The sequence below is a fragment of the Canis lupus genome, chromosome 34, assembly GCF_003254725.2.
Source record: "Canis lupus dingo isolate Sandy chromosome 34, ASM325472v2, whole genome shotgun sequence".
Lineage (NCBI taxonomy): Eukaryota > Metazoa > Chordata > Mammalia > Carnivora > Canidae > Canis > Canis lupus.
This window is the reverse complement of record NC_064276.1, coordinates 16,710,642-16,728,105: the sequence shown is the minus strand read 5'-3', so window position 1 is coordinate 16,728,105 and position 17,464 is coordinate 16,710,642. Positions and strand designations below refer to the sequence as shown.

Here is a 17,464-nt window from a genome sequence, read left to right as displayed (position 1 = left end):
TCTTTTTGTGGTATTAAACACTGAGTCCTCTGAAGATACAGGACTTCCCCAGTAGCACCCTTAGCTAAAAGCTATTTTTTGAATCTTACTTAGTGTCTGATGGCCAGGACAAGGAGAGGAGTCTTTGTGCTCTACCATTTGGCTTTCAGACCGTTATTACCCCTCATTCCAGAAGAAAAACCTACTGGCTCCTGTTTGGCTCTACCACCTTAACCCTCTTTTCTGTGCTCATTTACTGAACTCCCAATCACTTCCCCTCACTTGCTGAAGACTGACTCCTGACTCAGTCTTGCTCTAAAGCCAATGATTGTCATCCTCAGTGATAGCACTATCAGTGACTTAATTATCTAGCTTCTCAGGCACCTCATTTTCTAAACTCCAAAGATCACTTCCTCCAACATTGCAAACACTCATTTTTAATGGCACAAATGGACTCTGCCATCACCAACAACTCACCACCTCTGAAATCTTTATTTTGGACATCCACTTCCTTCTTTTCCCTTTTTCTTCTAAATCTTTTTTTTTATTAATTTTTTTATTTATTTATGATAGTCGGGGGGGGGGGGCAGGCAGAGACCCAGGCAGAGGGAGAAGCAGGCTCCATGCACCGGGAGCCCGACATGGGATTCGATCCCGGGTCTCCAGGACCGCGCCCTGGGCCAAAGGCAGGCGCCAAACCGCTGCACCACCCAGGGATCCCTTCTTCTAAATCTTTTTAATGTTTTATATAAAGTTGATTCTGGTTATTCTTTCAATTTATTATTTAGATTTTATGTTTTCTTTTTTAATTTTTTAACTCAAGTATAATTAACACAGTGTGAGTAGCAGGTGTACAATATGATTCAGACATCCGCTACCCTCATCCTTCTAATTCACTGCAATAATTCTTTAGCCTCATCGAGACCTTCAAAACTTAGTGCATCTAATGTCTTAGGTATATTTTTTCATGCTCTCATAAAAACAACATATCAAGGCTTCAAACACATCCAAGGTGTTTAAACTTGTTTGGTAGAGAAAGCATTAGTTCAGTATCTCAAAATGCTGCTGACAAATGACCATCCCAAGATTTTAAGTCTGAGTACAATCCAAAGTGGAGATAAGATCAAATGAAAATTATCTTTCAGACCTGAAACCACTATCAAGAAATACGCTCTATTTTTATTACTCTTGCTAAAACACACACATGCTCCCTTAAAGTAAACCGCTTTACAGACTTCTATGTAAAATGCTACCTGAAAAAAATTAACATGTTTTTATATACTCGTTATGCATCAACCTAATAGGTTTTCTTAGAACCAAATACCAAATAAAACTACTAGCAAAGAACAGTTTATATATAAAGGCCTGCTGCTGAAAGGGACCCAATCAGTATCAGTTACCTGAACCCTGGGATCCACTCTTCTGAGGGCCAGCAGCAGTGACCTGAGCCTTGGTTAAGGCTTGCACTGGCTGAGCAACAATGGTTCCTCCACCTCCACTCACAATTGCTTTGGCAACTCCTTGGGTCACAACTTGCTTTGGACCAACTGCTTTGGCAACAGAAGAGCTGGCCTTGGCTACAAGGATTTGGCCACCACTGATCGCCACAGCCTGTTTCACTGTTGAAGGTAAAGTAGACCCAACTGGCACCCCAACAACCTGTTGAAAATAGAGAATAATCCACCAGTGCTTCTTCTCAGTCCTTTCAAGGGCTCTTAGAACAGAACAGTCACTCTATCAGAGAACAAGGCAAAGTCCTAGATATAAAACATGGAATCTAATTTCATCGCCTAGAAATGCTACCTATGATGTGAATGACAGAATTTTTTACATTTTGGATGTTATTACAATAAAAGGCTATGGTTTTCGTCTTAACCCCAGCTACTATCTAGAACTTATTTTATATGTTTTTTTAAATAAAAAACTTAGAAAATACAGAAATGTAAAGAAAAAAATTCTACTTACCCACTTATTATTTAATATAATTTATTTATTTATTTATTTTATAAGTAAACTCCATCAAGAAGTGGCTGGAGAGTATGGGGAAACAGGAACATTTGTTCACTGCTGAAAGAAAAGTAAATTTGTACAGCCACTCCAGAGAGGTATTATAGGCATATCTACTCAAACTGAAAATTCGCCTATCCCGTGTTATAACAATTCCTCTTTTAGAAATACATCCTAGAGAAACCTTAGACCTGTGTTAAAGGGAACATATACATAACATCCAAGGTAGTATTGTTTATAATTACAAAAAATGTTAACAAACTTAATGTCTATAACATGTAACAACATGCTTTAGGTCTACAGGTAGAGGAATGGATAAACTGTGGTACAAGTCAGACAATGGAATAGCATACATTAGTAAAAATGAACTAGAACTACAGATATCAGCATCAACAAACTCTGACAGTACAAATACTGGAGAGCTGCAGAAAAATATAAGTGTAAATATCTCTAATATAAATCTTCGAAACACACACATTACATGTTATTTATGGCTATGGATTTATGCAATAAAAGTATGAACTGGAAAGCTACACATCCCAATTCATTACAGTGTTACTTTTGGCAAGAACAAAGTAGACTTCAACTCTGTCCTGTTTTATTTGGGGAAAATATATGAAATGAAATAAATATGAACATGCTAATTTTGGTTGGAGGATATGTGAGCACTGATTATATTATTCTTTGTATTTTATTTTAGAATCTTTCTAAATGATAGGATTACCAATAATAGGATTACATAAGAAGTAGAAGAAAACGATAAACCATATACAACTGGTAAATGGAACTTTTATGTTAAATAATTACTAAATCATACATGGTTTCTTTTCAAAGAATGTAAATAAAGTAAAACACATTTGCCATGTGTTTGGACACTATGGTTGATATAAAGGAAATGGTCCTCTAATCAACAGTTATAAACCACAGTATAACACAGAAGAAAGAGTACAAGATTTTATAAGCAGCCAGACTTGGTTTCCCAGCTTTGTTCCATCAGTTAGTAGCTACATAAGTTATTTAATGTTTCTGAGCTTTAGCCTTAGACATCTCATTTATAAAATATAGATAATATTTATCTCATAAGATATAATGTACACAGTAAATGACTGCTGCTGTTGCCCATGACACTTATTATTAACTGAAGAACTGTAATGTATGAGGCTACATAGAGACTCAAAGGATGGAGAACATCAATGGATCCACATTCAGCGAGGGCAGAAAACCTTCACTGTAAATCCTAGATTTAGTCAAATAGAAATTAAAGTATGCAACATCTGGTATCTGCTTTAAAATGTCCTAGAAGAGAAAGAAGATTAGCAAAATGCTGATAATTATTGAAACTGGGTAGCGGGCATACAGGATTCATTATAATAGTCTCTCCACTTTTATGTAAGTTTAACGAAGGAGGGAAAGAAAGAAACAAAAGACTCAAAGAACCAATGGGGAAAAAAAAACAAGTTAACTTAGAACGAAGAAAAAAAATCCTCCCACTATCCTGGCTTGGTTAAAACAATGCCTTAGGATGATCCAAATCTCTTCATTCTGACTGTGAGCCTCATTCTGCAGCAACACGGAGTGTGGCTGTAGCCACAGAGCTGGGCACACTCACCCTGCTCTACCTCACAGATGTGGATGTAGAAACTTTTTTTTTTTTTAAGATTTTTATTTATTTATTCATGAGAGACACAGAGAGAGAGGCAGAGACACAGGCAGAGGGAGAAGCAGTCTCCATGCAGGGAGCCCAATGCGGGACTTGATCCCAGGTCTCCGGGATCACGCCCTGGTCTGAAGGTGGTGCTAAACCGCGGAGCCACCGGGGCTGCCCAGAAACTCTTCTTATTAATCAAGAACTTTTCCCCACATTGGGCTCCCTACTGGGTGTGGAGCCTACTTAAGATTCCCTTTCTCTCCCCCACTACTGCTGATTGCTCACTCTCACTCTCAAAAAAAGAACTTTTCTATATATTTATGGAAAACAGTTTCTTAATGTAGAAAACCATTTTTTGGGTAATGGCAGAAAGTGCCAGCTGAATCCTGATAACCGTTCTTGTTTTCTCTCTCACGGTAAGAGCGCCCCCAGTTTCCAGCTAGGGACATAGCCACATAGAACATTTTCTATCTAGCCTAGTGTTGGTCTGGCTAAAAAGATAGGAAGAGAAGTGATGAGAGCAACTTTTGGGTTATGCCTCCCCGCACCCCCTTTTCTCTTCCTGCTGGCCAGAAATGTGAACATGGTAGCATAAAATGAAATGGCCATCTTTGCCCACAAGCTGAGAACCAAATTTTGAAAATGGCAGAGCAACAAGATAGGAGTCTAGATTCTTGATGATTTTGGAGCCAACATATTAGAACTGCCTTTTTATGTGTGTCTTTTATGTGTGAGAAAAACACTTAAGCTTTTGGTTTTTGGATTTCTCTACTATTACAGAAGCCAAACTTTTTTCCTAAGAGTTTTCACATTTCTTAAATATATCAAGCTTAATAATTCACTGCATAAGCTAAATTACACATAATCTATCTTCATGCTCTTAAAAGCCAACAAAGAAAGCAAAAAAATCTTAAAAGGAAAATATATATGGATTAGACCAGTTTTTTTCTTTTCTAAAATTCCATGCATCTTAACTTGCTTTTTCCACCTTGTACCAACCTCTATCCTTACTTAACTGCTTCAAATTTTCCAAAATATGACATACTTAATCTCTCCAAGAGCTAAATAAATGTGGTATCCCAAGTTGGCCACAGGAGGGCAGTTTTTATTAGTGAGCTTATCCAGTAGGAGCATACCACTCACAAGATTAACCTCCTCCCCTTTTGTTTGAAAAAAGAGAATGAGGAAGTCTGGCATTCTATGGGGAAAAATCCTACACACAGCTGTCTATGGACATCATAAGGAAGACTCCTAAGACACTTAGTTTTGCTTTTTTTTTTTTAAACAATACAACATTTTAGCATAGAACCTGAACTCCTCCCATTCCACAACACTTCTCTCTTTACATGCCTACTTTCCTTCTGGTTTCACAAAGCAGACACCCTTTGTTCTATATTGTTACAAATACTTTACTCTGACTCAATGTTTTTGTTTGTGTCCTGTACAGACCTCTGCAAGTCAGAATTTACTTTAAGAACCAGAAAGTGAAGATTCTATGTATCTAATTTTTCTTCTAGACACTGAAAAATACAGCCAATCACAATTTAGTACTCAATGATAAGAACTGCCATGTACTTAACGCATGTACTTAACATGGGACTTGTCCTTCCTCAGGTAACATTAGCTACTATTATTTATTGAGTACTTGCTCTGTGCTTAGTTCTTTCTTTACAATGATTTCTTTCTTTCTTTTTTTTTAAGATTTTTATTTATTTATTCATGAGAGACACAGAGAGAGAGAGGGGCAGAGACACAGACAGACGGAGAAACAAGCTCCATGCAGGGAGCCTGATGTGGGACTCGATCCCGGGACTCCAGGATCACAACCTAGGCTGAAGGCAGGCACTAAACCGCTGAGCCACCCAGAGATCCCCTTTTCTATACAAATATCTCTACTAATTCTCCTACAACTCTGAAAGACAGAGGGTATTATTCCTTTACTAGATGAAAAAAACAAGGTTCAGAAAGAAAAACCTGTCCAGGTCACACAGGTAGTGTGTAAATGGCTGAGATTTGTAACAAGCTCTAATTACAAAGCTCGCGTTGTTTTTACTATGCCACACTCCTTCCTTCCCACAAGAACCCACTAAGTGCTCAGATGTCCCATTTTATGGCAAAAGCAGCACTTCTCTTTATTTTCATGAAAAAAGATAAGCCAAAGTTGAATGGAAGGTAAAACAGTATCATTTTGTTCACCCTTCTGTTTTCTGGCATAATTTCTGGGAATGCACTTCACACCAATAACCAGGGACAGTCTGTACTTGCAGACAGTTCCTTATCTGGAGTCCAAAGCATGTACTAAATTTCCTGGATAAACAGGAAATGTCTTTCCTCATGCTCTTCTGCTTCTGTACATTTCTTTCACACTCTTCTGTGGCTTTTTCTGGTGCCCTTAAACTTTATTCAGGGCATTCTAGCACAAAACCATCTACTTTTTTTTAGTCCTACATTGTCACTAAGTAGACGGCAATGTGACAAGAAAGCCAATACAGTTGTTCAGGATTACAGAGGGGTGGATTTGTAAAAAGCAAAGTGTAAAAAAGTGAAACTAACTTGTCCAGAGCTTCTGGGCATAAACAGCAATGCTATATTGACTCAAAAACCTAACTCAGCTATTCCATGTATCTTTGGTGAAACAAAATAGATTCTGAAGAATGACGATGTGTCCGAGTAGCAAGTCCAGATAACAATAACTGACTCATGAAAGGACTTTGACAAGAGCTTACTCCTAAGGCCAAAACAATAGCGAGAGCATTAGGAAGCAGATAGGGGTGCCTGTCTCAGTCAGGTTAGGAAAGCCCCAAAGTCAAATTTGATGTTATAGCTTGGTGGTTCCTAAATTTGTTGAATCGTGAGTCAGCAGAACTTGATAAAAATCCAGATTCCCAGGGCTCCCAAGAAGAGTTTGATTCAGAAAGTATGAGATGAGGGCCTTAGTATCTAGACATTTTTAATTATCAGATAACTCATGACCAGCTAAGTTTGGGAAAGTAGTTAATGGACTCTTACAGATTTGAGAACAAACCATACATATTTTAGAATTATAACATATGAATTTTTGTCAAAATCCATGTGCAGTTATCTAGCCTAAACCAAAATATCTAAAGCCCTTTTTCTAGCCCTGTTCTATTTTAAAGCGTTCCTCTTGAGGCACCTTGGGTGGCTCGGTCAATTGGGCCTCTGCCTTCAGTTCAGGTCATGATCCCAGGGTCCTGGGATGGAGTCCCGTGTCAGGCTCCCTGCTCAGTGGGGAACCTGCTTCTCCCTCTCCCTCTGCCTCTGCCCTTCCCCCCTGCTCATGGCCTGCTCCGCCCCTCAAATAATTAAAAAAGAAAAAGGTATTCCTCTCAGAGCAATTCATCTATCCCTAGATAGGCTGGCTTTCAAGTTGAAAAACAAACACTTCACATAATATTCTTGATAGCTACAGAATGTATCTGCCACCAAAATGAGATATTTTAACTCTGTTATGTTCTAAAATCATGCTTAGGTTCCAGACAATGGCTCACAAATTTTAATTAGCCCTGCAATGAGAGATTGTGGGCTCAGCAGACCCAGGTTCCTGTGTCACTTATTAGCTAAACGCTCACAAGGAAGTTGCTTGACCTCTCAGTTTCCTCATTTGGAAAATGGAGTTGAGAGTATCCGCCCTGCAAGGTTGTCTAAGGAGAACAGATAGCATGTAAATGAGAACATCACACACACAGGCATTCATAAGCACAACCAATGCAGGAAAACATGGACCTACATGCCATTTTATCATTATATTAATTCCCCCACACTTCCAAATTATAAAGCAAAAAATTCTCTAAAGAGTCAAGAATCAGTAAACAGATCACAGAGCCTGGACATTAGAGTTGTAAACTACAGCACTCACCTACCAGAAATAAATAAAACAGTAGACCTTGGTCCTGTTAGCTACCCATTTTACAACTGAATCAATTGGGAAATTGTGTCATGAAATCTATCACCTTCACTGCCAGAGAGATAATAAGTATCCCTTTGCCTCTTGACTACTCCTGAGCTCTCTCTGTAAGATGTGCCCCTGTTCTTGTCAATGATTACTGCAAGAGCAGACGGGTTTAACACTAACTTGCTTTTCCAACAGGACTTCCATCTACAGGATTTTCTAGGGGGAGCAACCCTGTCATCTGAATTTTGTCAGCACCTACCTATTATTTAAGGCACCTAATGTTCATTTACATATTGATCTCCCCAACCCTACCGAACACAAACCTTGGAGGGCTGAATCTTTGGTGACTGGGAAGTCCCTTCTCCAGCAGTTAGGACCTGTTTTTGAGGGGACACAGCTATCATGTGACCCCCTTTCACAGTCACATACTGAGGGAGTGGTGACTGGCTAGCAGCTCCTGTTGCAGGCACATGAGAGGCTTCACCAGGTTCCTGCTTGATGATTACCTGGCAACAAACATAATAACACTGAATAATCATCCTATGAATAAAGCCACTAATATTTCAATCTATTCTGCTTGCAGAAATTAATGAATTAATGAAGCTTGGTCTATAAAAAAAATGACTCCACTAGAAGGTAAAAATACTGCTTAAATACAGTCCATGAAAGTTATCAGAGGGATGAAAAGGAGGATCTGGATTTGATCCTGTGTTTCTGCAACTCATCCTAGTCCATTTGTTCTAGATTTTGGTGGCACACACAGCTTGTGCTCTCAGGAGATCTTGCTAGATACCAAGGGCTGCCCTGTGGACACCACTAAATATATGGAAACATGTCACAGAAGTAGGATGTGGTCTTAGAATTAAAAATTTACATGTTGTAGGGTAGCCAACTCCCAACATGCCACAAAATAATTATATAACAAAACCATATTGACTTATGGGATAATGTCCTAATAAATACTCACTTTTGTGAAAGCTCCAAGTCCTCCAGTTACAGGTTTGGGACTTTGAACCTTAGGGTGACTCCCAATTGGACAAAGAGGTGGCATAGATGCAAACAAAGAATCCTCCTGCTGTGTATGTAAAAATACATATTATACAATTAGGATAAAATAAGTGATTTCAGATATTCCAGTCCCTTATATTTAATATAAACCTGTGACATTCTCTAGCAACATAACCAAAAAATAAAAGAAAATCAAAAGCTCAAAACTCTTTGGGGTCTTCAGCCCCCACACTAGCATTTTAATATTGTTTCAGAAACCAAATGCAAGAAAAGGCTATAAACTGGCAAGAACCTATTCACCTGTGCCCCAGTGTATGCTGGGAAGTCTCCTATGATATGCCTCTAATATTTGGTTGACTCATTGATTTACATGTCTAGTCCCCTGCCTGATGGTAAGACACTTAAGGCCTGGCACTGTATTTTCTTTCTTTTCTATCCCTAGAGCCTAATCACTAAATAAATAAACAGGTTCGAGTGTTTCAGTATATACTTGAACCAAACAGTGAGCAGATACCCAGCACTCTAGGTATCTAGGTATCTATTAGCTGAACAAGTCAGATCATATTTGAAGTTCTAATTTTAAAGGCTTCTTTACCCTGAGGGGAAAAAAAAAAGATAAATTGTGAAATGATAAAAATTATTTTCAGGTAACTACATGGCTGACGTATAGAAAAAATACACAATTACTCTTTACTGGACAAACATAAGAAGAAAAATAGCATACTGCCAGATGAATATTTTTATAAGGAAAAATCTGTAACAAAGCTGACCACTCCTAAAAATAGCTGCCTCCTCATCAGAGTAAGTTTTCAAATACATACTGACCGTCCAACTAATAAAAGTGTTGAGGAACATTTTTCACACTAGGAAAAGACCAAGAGGAAGGTAGGAGAGTCTGGAATAAATGATCTTCAAGATACTTATTAGTTTGAAGATTCTACTTAATGAAATTTGCATTATCGACCAACAAATTCTTGCTGACCTTAAACTTATTGTCTTTATAAACTAGAAAAGTGCAATAATGCAGTAAGAGTGTTACCTTGACAGTAGATGTTACAAAACTACTTCCATGAATTTTAGGAATAGGGGAACCTGTTCCTTGGGAGGCCTGGGAGGCAGTAGAGAGCTTGTTTGTAGGACTTCCTGATAAGCAAGGCAGATTTTAAAATAAAGTACAAAGTAAAATGTACAAAATGGAAGTTTAAAACATTTTCCACCACCCTCCCCCTTTTCCCACTATTTTTCATCTTTTTCTTTTTTCTTTTTAAAGATTTATTTATTTATGATAGACATAGAGAGAGAGAGAGAGAGAGAGAGAGAGAGAGGCAGAGACACAGGAGGAGGGAGAAGCAGGCTCCACACAGGAGCCCGACGCAGGACTCGATCCCTGGTCTTCAGGATCTCGCTCCGGGTTGCAGGCGGCGCTAAACCGCTGTGCCACTGGGGCTGCCCCTCCCACTATTTTTCATTTGTAAGGGTCGAAAACTCACAACTATGAAATTATGAAATTATTACAGAAAAAATACTTAAGGGTTCCTCCCATGAAATTAGCCACTTCATTAACTTAAAAATAGACAAGTAAGGACATGTAGAAAAGTGAATTATTAGACATAACATACTCTACTACCTGTATACAGGTAGGATATGCAAGGATATTGGTTATGTAACAATGTACCAAATGTATGAATCTGAACGAAAGCTAGCTTCTTCAAAGCCTCCTCACTAGGAGATTATACCTATTCCAAAGTGCAGCTGACATTAAGCAGTTTATACGCCATCTGTACAACTGCCTTTAGGGTCTGATAAAAACAAGTCCCATCATCTATGGGGCACTTGGGCGGCAGTTGGTTAAGCATCTGCTTTTGGCTCAGGCCATGATCCTGGACTGAGCCCCAAGTCAGGCTCTCTGTTCAGTGGGGAGCCTGCTCTCCCTCTGTTGCACCCTCTGCTTGTGCTCTCTTTCAAATAGATAAAATCTTAAAAGAAAAAAAAAGTCCCATTATCCATAGTCAAAAATAAGGCAAGACCAAAAATGGTATCTGATCACCTGCTCCATTTATCAAACTTGCCTGCAAAGACTTTGGCTAATTCCTAAAACTAAACATCCTCAAAGGATACCTATTTGATATCCCTAAATATAATCAAAAGGCTATTAAGTAATTTCTGAAAACAACATTTTTGAAAGGACTTCCATAATTCTAATCACTGTTAAAGGACCTAACTTTTCCAAAAAAAAACTACTTGGAAAGATCCAACATACAGTCATGTGTTAAAATCAATATGTTTAAAAATTTTTAAATCAAAAAAAATAAAATAAAATAAAAATAAAAATTTTTAAATCAGTCTCATTACCTTATAGTTACTTCTCTTTTCACTATTTCTCTTAATTAAAAGTGAAAGCTACAGAAAGTTTGCACTTAGAAGCACATGTTCCCATAATTTAACTGAAGCGAATACATAAAATAATGTTAGCAAAAATCTTGGAAAAACTGTAAAAAGCACTCTGTAGTTATTGGAAATTATGACAACAGACACAATAAATCCAGTTCTTATTCTTATCAGAGGTCCCTTTTTATAACTGCAGAGTTCAATTTCCCTCCCACACACAAAATTTACTTATTCACAGAAAAGTAAAGATAATTTTTTTATTTGGTAAGAAACATACGTGGCCCACAAAGGTATTCGTTTCTGAAGCTTAAATGTGGAAAATAACCACACTGCTTGTAAGCCCAAAGAGAATGTCTTCCAAATGAAAACAAAATTAAGTTTTGGGTTTGTTTTTTTTTTTTTAAAGAAAATTAATTATGGTTCACTTTTAGTCTTTAGAAATTAAAAAGAAAACTGAAGTAAATTCCTAAATTCCTAAAAAGTATAAATTTTACATAAAGTACATCTTCCCTCAGAGAAATACCACTGGATTTACTGTTCTAGATGTCCTTTCTTGAATCAAATGGAAGATTTCATTCTCCCATTATATGGCTACATAAGTCCTACTAAGATTTCATCTCACAAAAGTTCAAATCTTTTGGATGCAGAAATATTGATAAAAGGCATACCTGTAGTGGGAGTGGTAGCTCCAATAACCTGCCCTGGTTTATCCAGGATAACATAAGGATTATTAATGACAGAGCTGGCAGTGCTTTGTTTCACATGGACTGGAGTGGAAGTTGGGGTTCGAGGCAGCGGTGATGGACTTGGAGTTGATATGGGGGAACCTTTATTAATAAAAAAGAGAAACAAAATAAACTAAACAAAAAAGATATACTCAACCCATCTAAGGAAATGCTGAACAGAGAACAAAGGTGACAAACTGGGAAAAGAGAGAATGGTACAGTATGTTTCAGGTACTGATCAAACAGTAGCTGTTGGCTGAGTTGGGGATTAGTGTGTTTCCCTCTCTATACCTTACATCAGCATCAATAGGGAGCTTTTGAGAAACATATTGTGAGGTGCTACTCCAGACCTACTAAATACAAATCTATACCTTAACAAAATTCCCCCCAACACAACCATCCACATTAAATTCAAAAAGCAGAGCTTCACATAACAGCGTGGAACTCCTGAATCCCTAACCACTCTTAATAACTTGGGAAAACTGTTATAATAATGGTTAGTCAAAGACACTAAAATTACAGGAAATTCGTTACGTGAACAGCAAGGCTTACAAACCGGGAGTCTTGATTTACAATTACTTTCCTATAGGAAAACATGAATTTCACCCACCCAAAACAAGTCTGTCAATACTAAATCACAGCTACGATCCAGAGATTCCTATTCCCGAGAACACTCTCAAATGTTACCCCTATATCAGTCAACATCCCAATGGTTTTTTATCAATCAAATCTATCTTCCATAAATTTCTCTAAACTTCAGACCAACTTGTATGGTCAGTCTATTTCTCGTATGAAGCAATAAGTTCCAAAATGCTTCTAACTGGGAGGTAAAATTACATGTTTCTCACCTTTCATCAATTTTGAAGACTTGGATTATATTTTTGCTTGTCTATTTTTAGCACGGAGGACTCCTTTTCTACCCCCTTCATATATAGAAGATTTCCAATGCCTAGATATTTCTACTGACTCTTTCCTGCCTTTTCTCAAGTGGTACAACCTAAACCATCAAGCATAATCCCATCAGAAGTCTACCTAACATAAATGTGAAACTGTCATGAGACAGTAGATAATCCAATCTCAGTCAATGTGAAGGCTCAGAATTTCCTACCGGTAATAGGAATGAGTAATTTTCTAGTGTGATTAGTATAAAAGAAAATTCAATTCCAAACCAATTCCCACCTTTGAAGCTTTAACTTCACACCAAAAGGCCTTTAAACTGTTCTTATTAGTCATTCTAGTTTCCATATATAACTCAAAAACTTAATTCCTACCTTAGCTTCAACCATACATCCTAGTAAACATTTTACCTTCCAGCAATCCTTGAGGTGAAAACCTGACTGCTTTGAATTTCACTTCTTTCCTATTCAAAAATTGTTTTCATATGAAATGACTTTTGTTTTTCCTTTGTTGATAACTTTGCTAATCAGTACTGATTAACTCACTTATTAAACAAAAACCTTACTTAAAAGAACTTATTTTTTTATTTTTTATTTTTTAAAGATTTTATTTATTTATTTATTCATGATAGACACAGGGGGAGAGAGAGGCAGAGACACAGGCAGAGGGAGAAGCAGGCGCCATGCAGGGAGCCTGATGTGGGACTTGATCCCCAGGTCTCCAGGATAACACCCCGGGCCGAAGGCGGCGCTAAACCACTGCGCCACTAGGGCTGCCCTTAAAAGAACTTTTTAAAAAAGCCACAATACTTTCTTTGGTTATTACAATTTTTATACACTTCAACTTGACACACATCATCTTATACCTGAAACAATCTTGCAACTCATGGTGATGGGTTGGAAGGATTTTCCAGGTGACTCAGGATTAGGAACCTGACTTTGAGGCACAATTTTGCAGCTTGATGCAATTGGCTGAAAAGCTGAATTGCCATGAGAACAAAAGGTAACTTTCTGGGATGCTGTCATTTTAGTGGGTGTTCGTTCCAATGAAGATGGCAAAGAATAAAATGTAGTGTGTCTCTCAGCTTCAGTGTTGGCTGGGAAGCCTATTTGAAATGAAACAGGCAAATGATAAGTCATGAATCACTTAGAAATAATAAAACCTTACCACTGTGGGAAAAGAATGAAATGATAAAAACCCCTTACCACTTCAACAACCATTTAAAACACTTCCCGGTAAAATACATACAGCTCACAATACTTATAAACCCTTTACATATATTTGGGTGAAATGTAAATGATCATGTTTAGAATCATCTTATTAAAATGTTTTTTTCAAAAATTAGAAAAAAAATAGAAAACATTAACTATTAAGTACGTACAATATAAAAAGCACATGTTTATTATGTTGCTTTTTTTTTTCTCAAAGATTTTATTTATTTATTCATGAGAGACACATACAGAGAGAGAGAGAGAGGCAGAGACACAGGCAGAGGGAGAGAAACAGGCTCCATGCAGGGAGCCTGATGTGGGACTCAATCCCGAGGCTCCAGGATCACATCCTGGGCTGAAGGTGGCGCTAAACTGCTGAGCCACCTGGGCTGCCCCCGTTCATTATGTTCTGAATTGAAAAATGTTTAAATTAGAAAAGAAGAAAACTCAAAAGCATTCACTTAATCTAATAATGTCCTATTTTATTAAAATGCCCATGAAGATGCAACTGAAATTTAAAGAGAAATAAGAGTTGAGATTTATAAAAGGACCAAAATATTAACATCACATTAAAACGTAGGGTTAGAAGGGCACCTGGATGGTGAAGTTGGTTAAGTGTCTGACTCTTGACTTCAGCTCAAGTCATGCAGGCTTGTGAGACTGAGCCATGTGTCAGGCTCTACAATAAGCATGAAGTCTGCTTGAGATTCTCTCTTTCCTCCTGTACCCCTCCCTCCACTCTCTTAAAAAAATAGAAATAAAAATAAAAATAAAATGAAGGTTTAGAAATTAAACTGATACCATTTAGAACTAGTTTTATGGGGCACCTGGGTGGCTCAGTGCTTGAACGTCTGCCTTTGGCTCCGGTTGTGATCCCAGGCTCTGGGATCAAGTCCCGCATCAGGCTCCTTGCAGGGAGCCTGCTTCTCCCTCTGCCTATGTCTCTGCCTCTCTCTCTATGTCTCTCGTGAATAAAATGAAAAAATGTCATAGTTGAAATAGCTTTGTTGATTAATTTTTTTAAGGTGTATTTAAAAAAAAAGTATATTTATTTATGGGGGAAAGGGGCAGGAGGAGAGGGAGAGAGAGAATCTCAAAGAGACTCTCCGCTGAACACGGAGCCTGATAAAGGGTTTGATCCCAGGACCCTGAGATCATGACCTGAGTCAAATTCAAGATAGGAATGCCTAACCAAATGAGCCACCCAGACATCCCAATGATTAATCTTATTTTTTAAAGTAGGTTCCATGCTTAATGTGGAGCCCAATGAAGGGCTTGATCCCGGGACCCTGAGATCAAGACATGAGCTGAGTTAGAGTCTGATGCTTAACGGACTGAACGACCCAGGCGCCCCTTATATTGTATTTTTAACTCCAAGACAGTCAACATATAGTGTTATATTAGTTTCTGGTGTATATAGTGATTTAACAACTTTATACATTACTCAATGCTCATCACAAGTGTATTCTTAATCCCTTTCATCTATTTCACCCATTCCCTTGCCCACCTCCACTTTGGGGATGATCAATTTATTCTCTATAATTAAGAATCTGTTTTCTGGGTAATCTTTTTTTTTTTTTTTGTTAGTTTGTTTCATAAACTCTACATGAGTAATATCATATGGTATGTCTTTTTCTGACTTATTTCACTTAGAATTATACTCTCTAGATCCATCCATGTTGCTGCAAATAAGATTTGCAAACAAGATTCATTCTTCCTGTGGCTTAGTAATACTCCATTGTATATGTGTGTATACATATATACATATAACCTCTTCTTTATCCATTCATCTATCTATCGATAGACACTTGGGCTGCTTCCATAATCTGGCTATTGTAAATAATGCTGCAATAAACATAAGGGTGCGTGTATCTTTTTGAATTCATGTTTCTGTATTCTTTGGGTAAATACCCAGTAGTGGAATTATTGTATCACACATATAGTACTTCTATTTTTAATTTTTTGAGGAACCCATACACTGTGTTCCACAGTGGCTGCACCAGTTTGCATTTCCACCCACGTGTACAAGGGTTCCCTTTTCTCCACATCCTCATCAACACCAGCTCTTTCCTATGTTTTTTATTTTAGTCATTCTGATAGGTGTGAGGTGGCATCTCATTTGCAGGTTTTGATTTGCATTTCCCTGATGATGGGTTATGTTGTGCATCTTTTCATGTGTGTTGACCATCAGTATGTCTTCTTTGAGAAATGTCTGTTCATGTCTTCTGCCTATATTTTTAATTGGATTATTTGTTTTTTGGTGTTGAGTTATAGAAGTTCTTCATATGGGCAGCCCAGGTGGCTCAGCAGTTTAGCGCTGCCTTCAGCCCAGGGCGTGATCCTGGGGACCCCGGATCGAGTCCCACATCGGGCTCCCTGCCTATGTCTCTGCTACCTCTCTCTGTGTGTCTCTCATGAGTAAATAAATAAAATCTTAAAAAAAAAAAAGTTCTTCATATATTTTAGGTATGTCATATCTTCCCCCATCCAACAGACTCTTTTAGTTTTGTTGATTTTTTCTTTTGCTGTGCCGAAGCTTTTTATTTTGATGTAGTCCCAGTAGTTGATATTTGTTTCCCTTACCTTGGGAGATGTATCTAGAAAAGTGTTACTTTTCTAGTAGATCAACTACTGTTGATGTCACAGAAATTATTGCCTAGAATCTCTACTAAAATTTTTATGGTTTCAGGTTTCACGTTTAGATCTTTAACCCATCTTGAGTTTATTTTTGTGTATGGTATAACAAAATGGCCCAGTTTCATACTTTTGCATGCTGCTGTTCAATTTTCCCAAAACCATTTGTTGAAAAGACTTTTTCCCATTGCATATTCTCTCCTCCTTTGTTGAAGATTAAGTGACCATATAAGCATGGGTTTATTTCTGGGTCTTCTATTCTGTTCCACTGATCTACATGTCTTTTTCTGTGTCAATACCACAGCATACTGTTTTGATTACTATAGCTTTGTATTATCTTGAAATCTGGAATTTTGATATCTCCAGTTTTTTCTTTTTCAAGACTTCTTTGGCTATTTAGTTTTGGTTTTTTTTTTTTTTTCTCCCTTTAAGATATGTCTTATTTATTGGGCGCCTGGATGGCTCACCCAGTTAAGCGTTCAACTCTTGATTTCAGGGATCCCTGGGTGGCTCAGCGGTTTGGCGCCTGCCTTTGGCCCAGGGCCTGATCCTGGAGACCCCGGATCGAGTCCCACATCAGGTTCCCTGCATGGAGTCTGCTTCTCCCTCTGCCTGTGTCTCTGCCTCTCTCTCCATGTCTTTCATGAATAAATAAATAAAATTAAAAAAAACAAAAACAAAAAAAAAACCTCTTGATTTCAGCTCAGGTCATGATTTCAAGGTCATGGAATCAAGCCCTGCACTGGACTCTGCACTCACTGAGGAATCTGCATGAGATTCTTGCTCTCTTTCTCCCTCCAGCCCCCTGCTCACACACGGTCTCTCTCCCTAAAATAAATAAAATCAGGGGATCCCTGGGTGGCTCAGTGGTTTAGCGCCTGCCTTTGGCCTAGGGCGCGATCCTGGAGTCCCGGGATCGAGTCCCACGTCGGGCTCCCGGAATGGAGCCTGCTTCTCCCTCTGCCTGTGTCTCTGCTTCTCTCTCTATGTTTATCATAAATAAATGAATGAATGAATGAATGAATGAATGAATGAATGAATGAATGAATCTTTA

General features: G+C 38.0%; 1 protein-coding gene across 5 annotated transcripts in view; it reads right to left on the bottom strand.

The window, feature by feature from the left end:
* Positions 1-17,464, bottom strand: part of YEATS2 (YEATS domain containing 2) — a 122,630-nt gene that overhangs the window by 34,602 nt on the left and 70,564 nt on the right. For 4 of the 5 annotated variants that reach the window (XR_004811824.2, XM_049105664.1, XM_025451321.3 and 1 more), the window contains exons 11-16: positions 13,431-13,670; positions 11,612-11,770; positions 9,595-9,698; positions 8,515-8,622; positions 7,871-8,053; positions 1,380-1,638 (exon numbers count right to left, since the gene is read on the bottom strand). Coding sequence is in view for 4 of the 5 variants with exons in the window: in XM_049105664.1 (XP_048961621.1) it covers positions 1,380-1,638; positions 7,871-8,053; positions 8,515-8,622; positions 9,595-9,698; positions 11,612-11,770; positions 13,431-13,670 (1,053 nt within the window). In the remaining variant the exon portion in view is untranslated. The remainder of the gene's footprint in view (positions 1-1,379; positions 1,639-7,870; positions 8,054-8,514; positions 8,623-9,594; positions 9,699-11,611; positions 11,771-13,430; positions 13,671-17,464) is intronic. The other variant, XM_049105663.1, reaches the window with a different exon arrangement.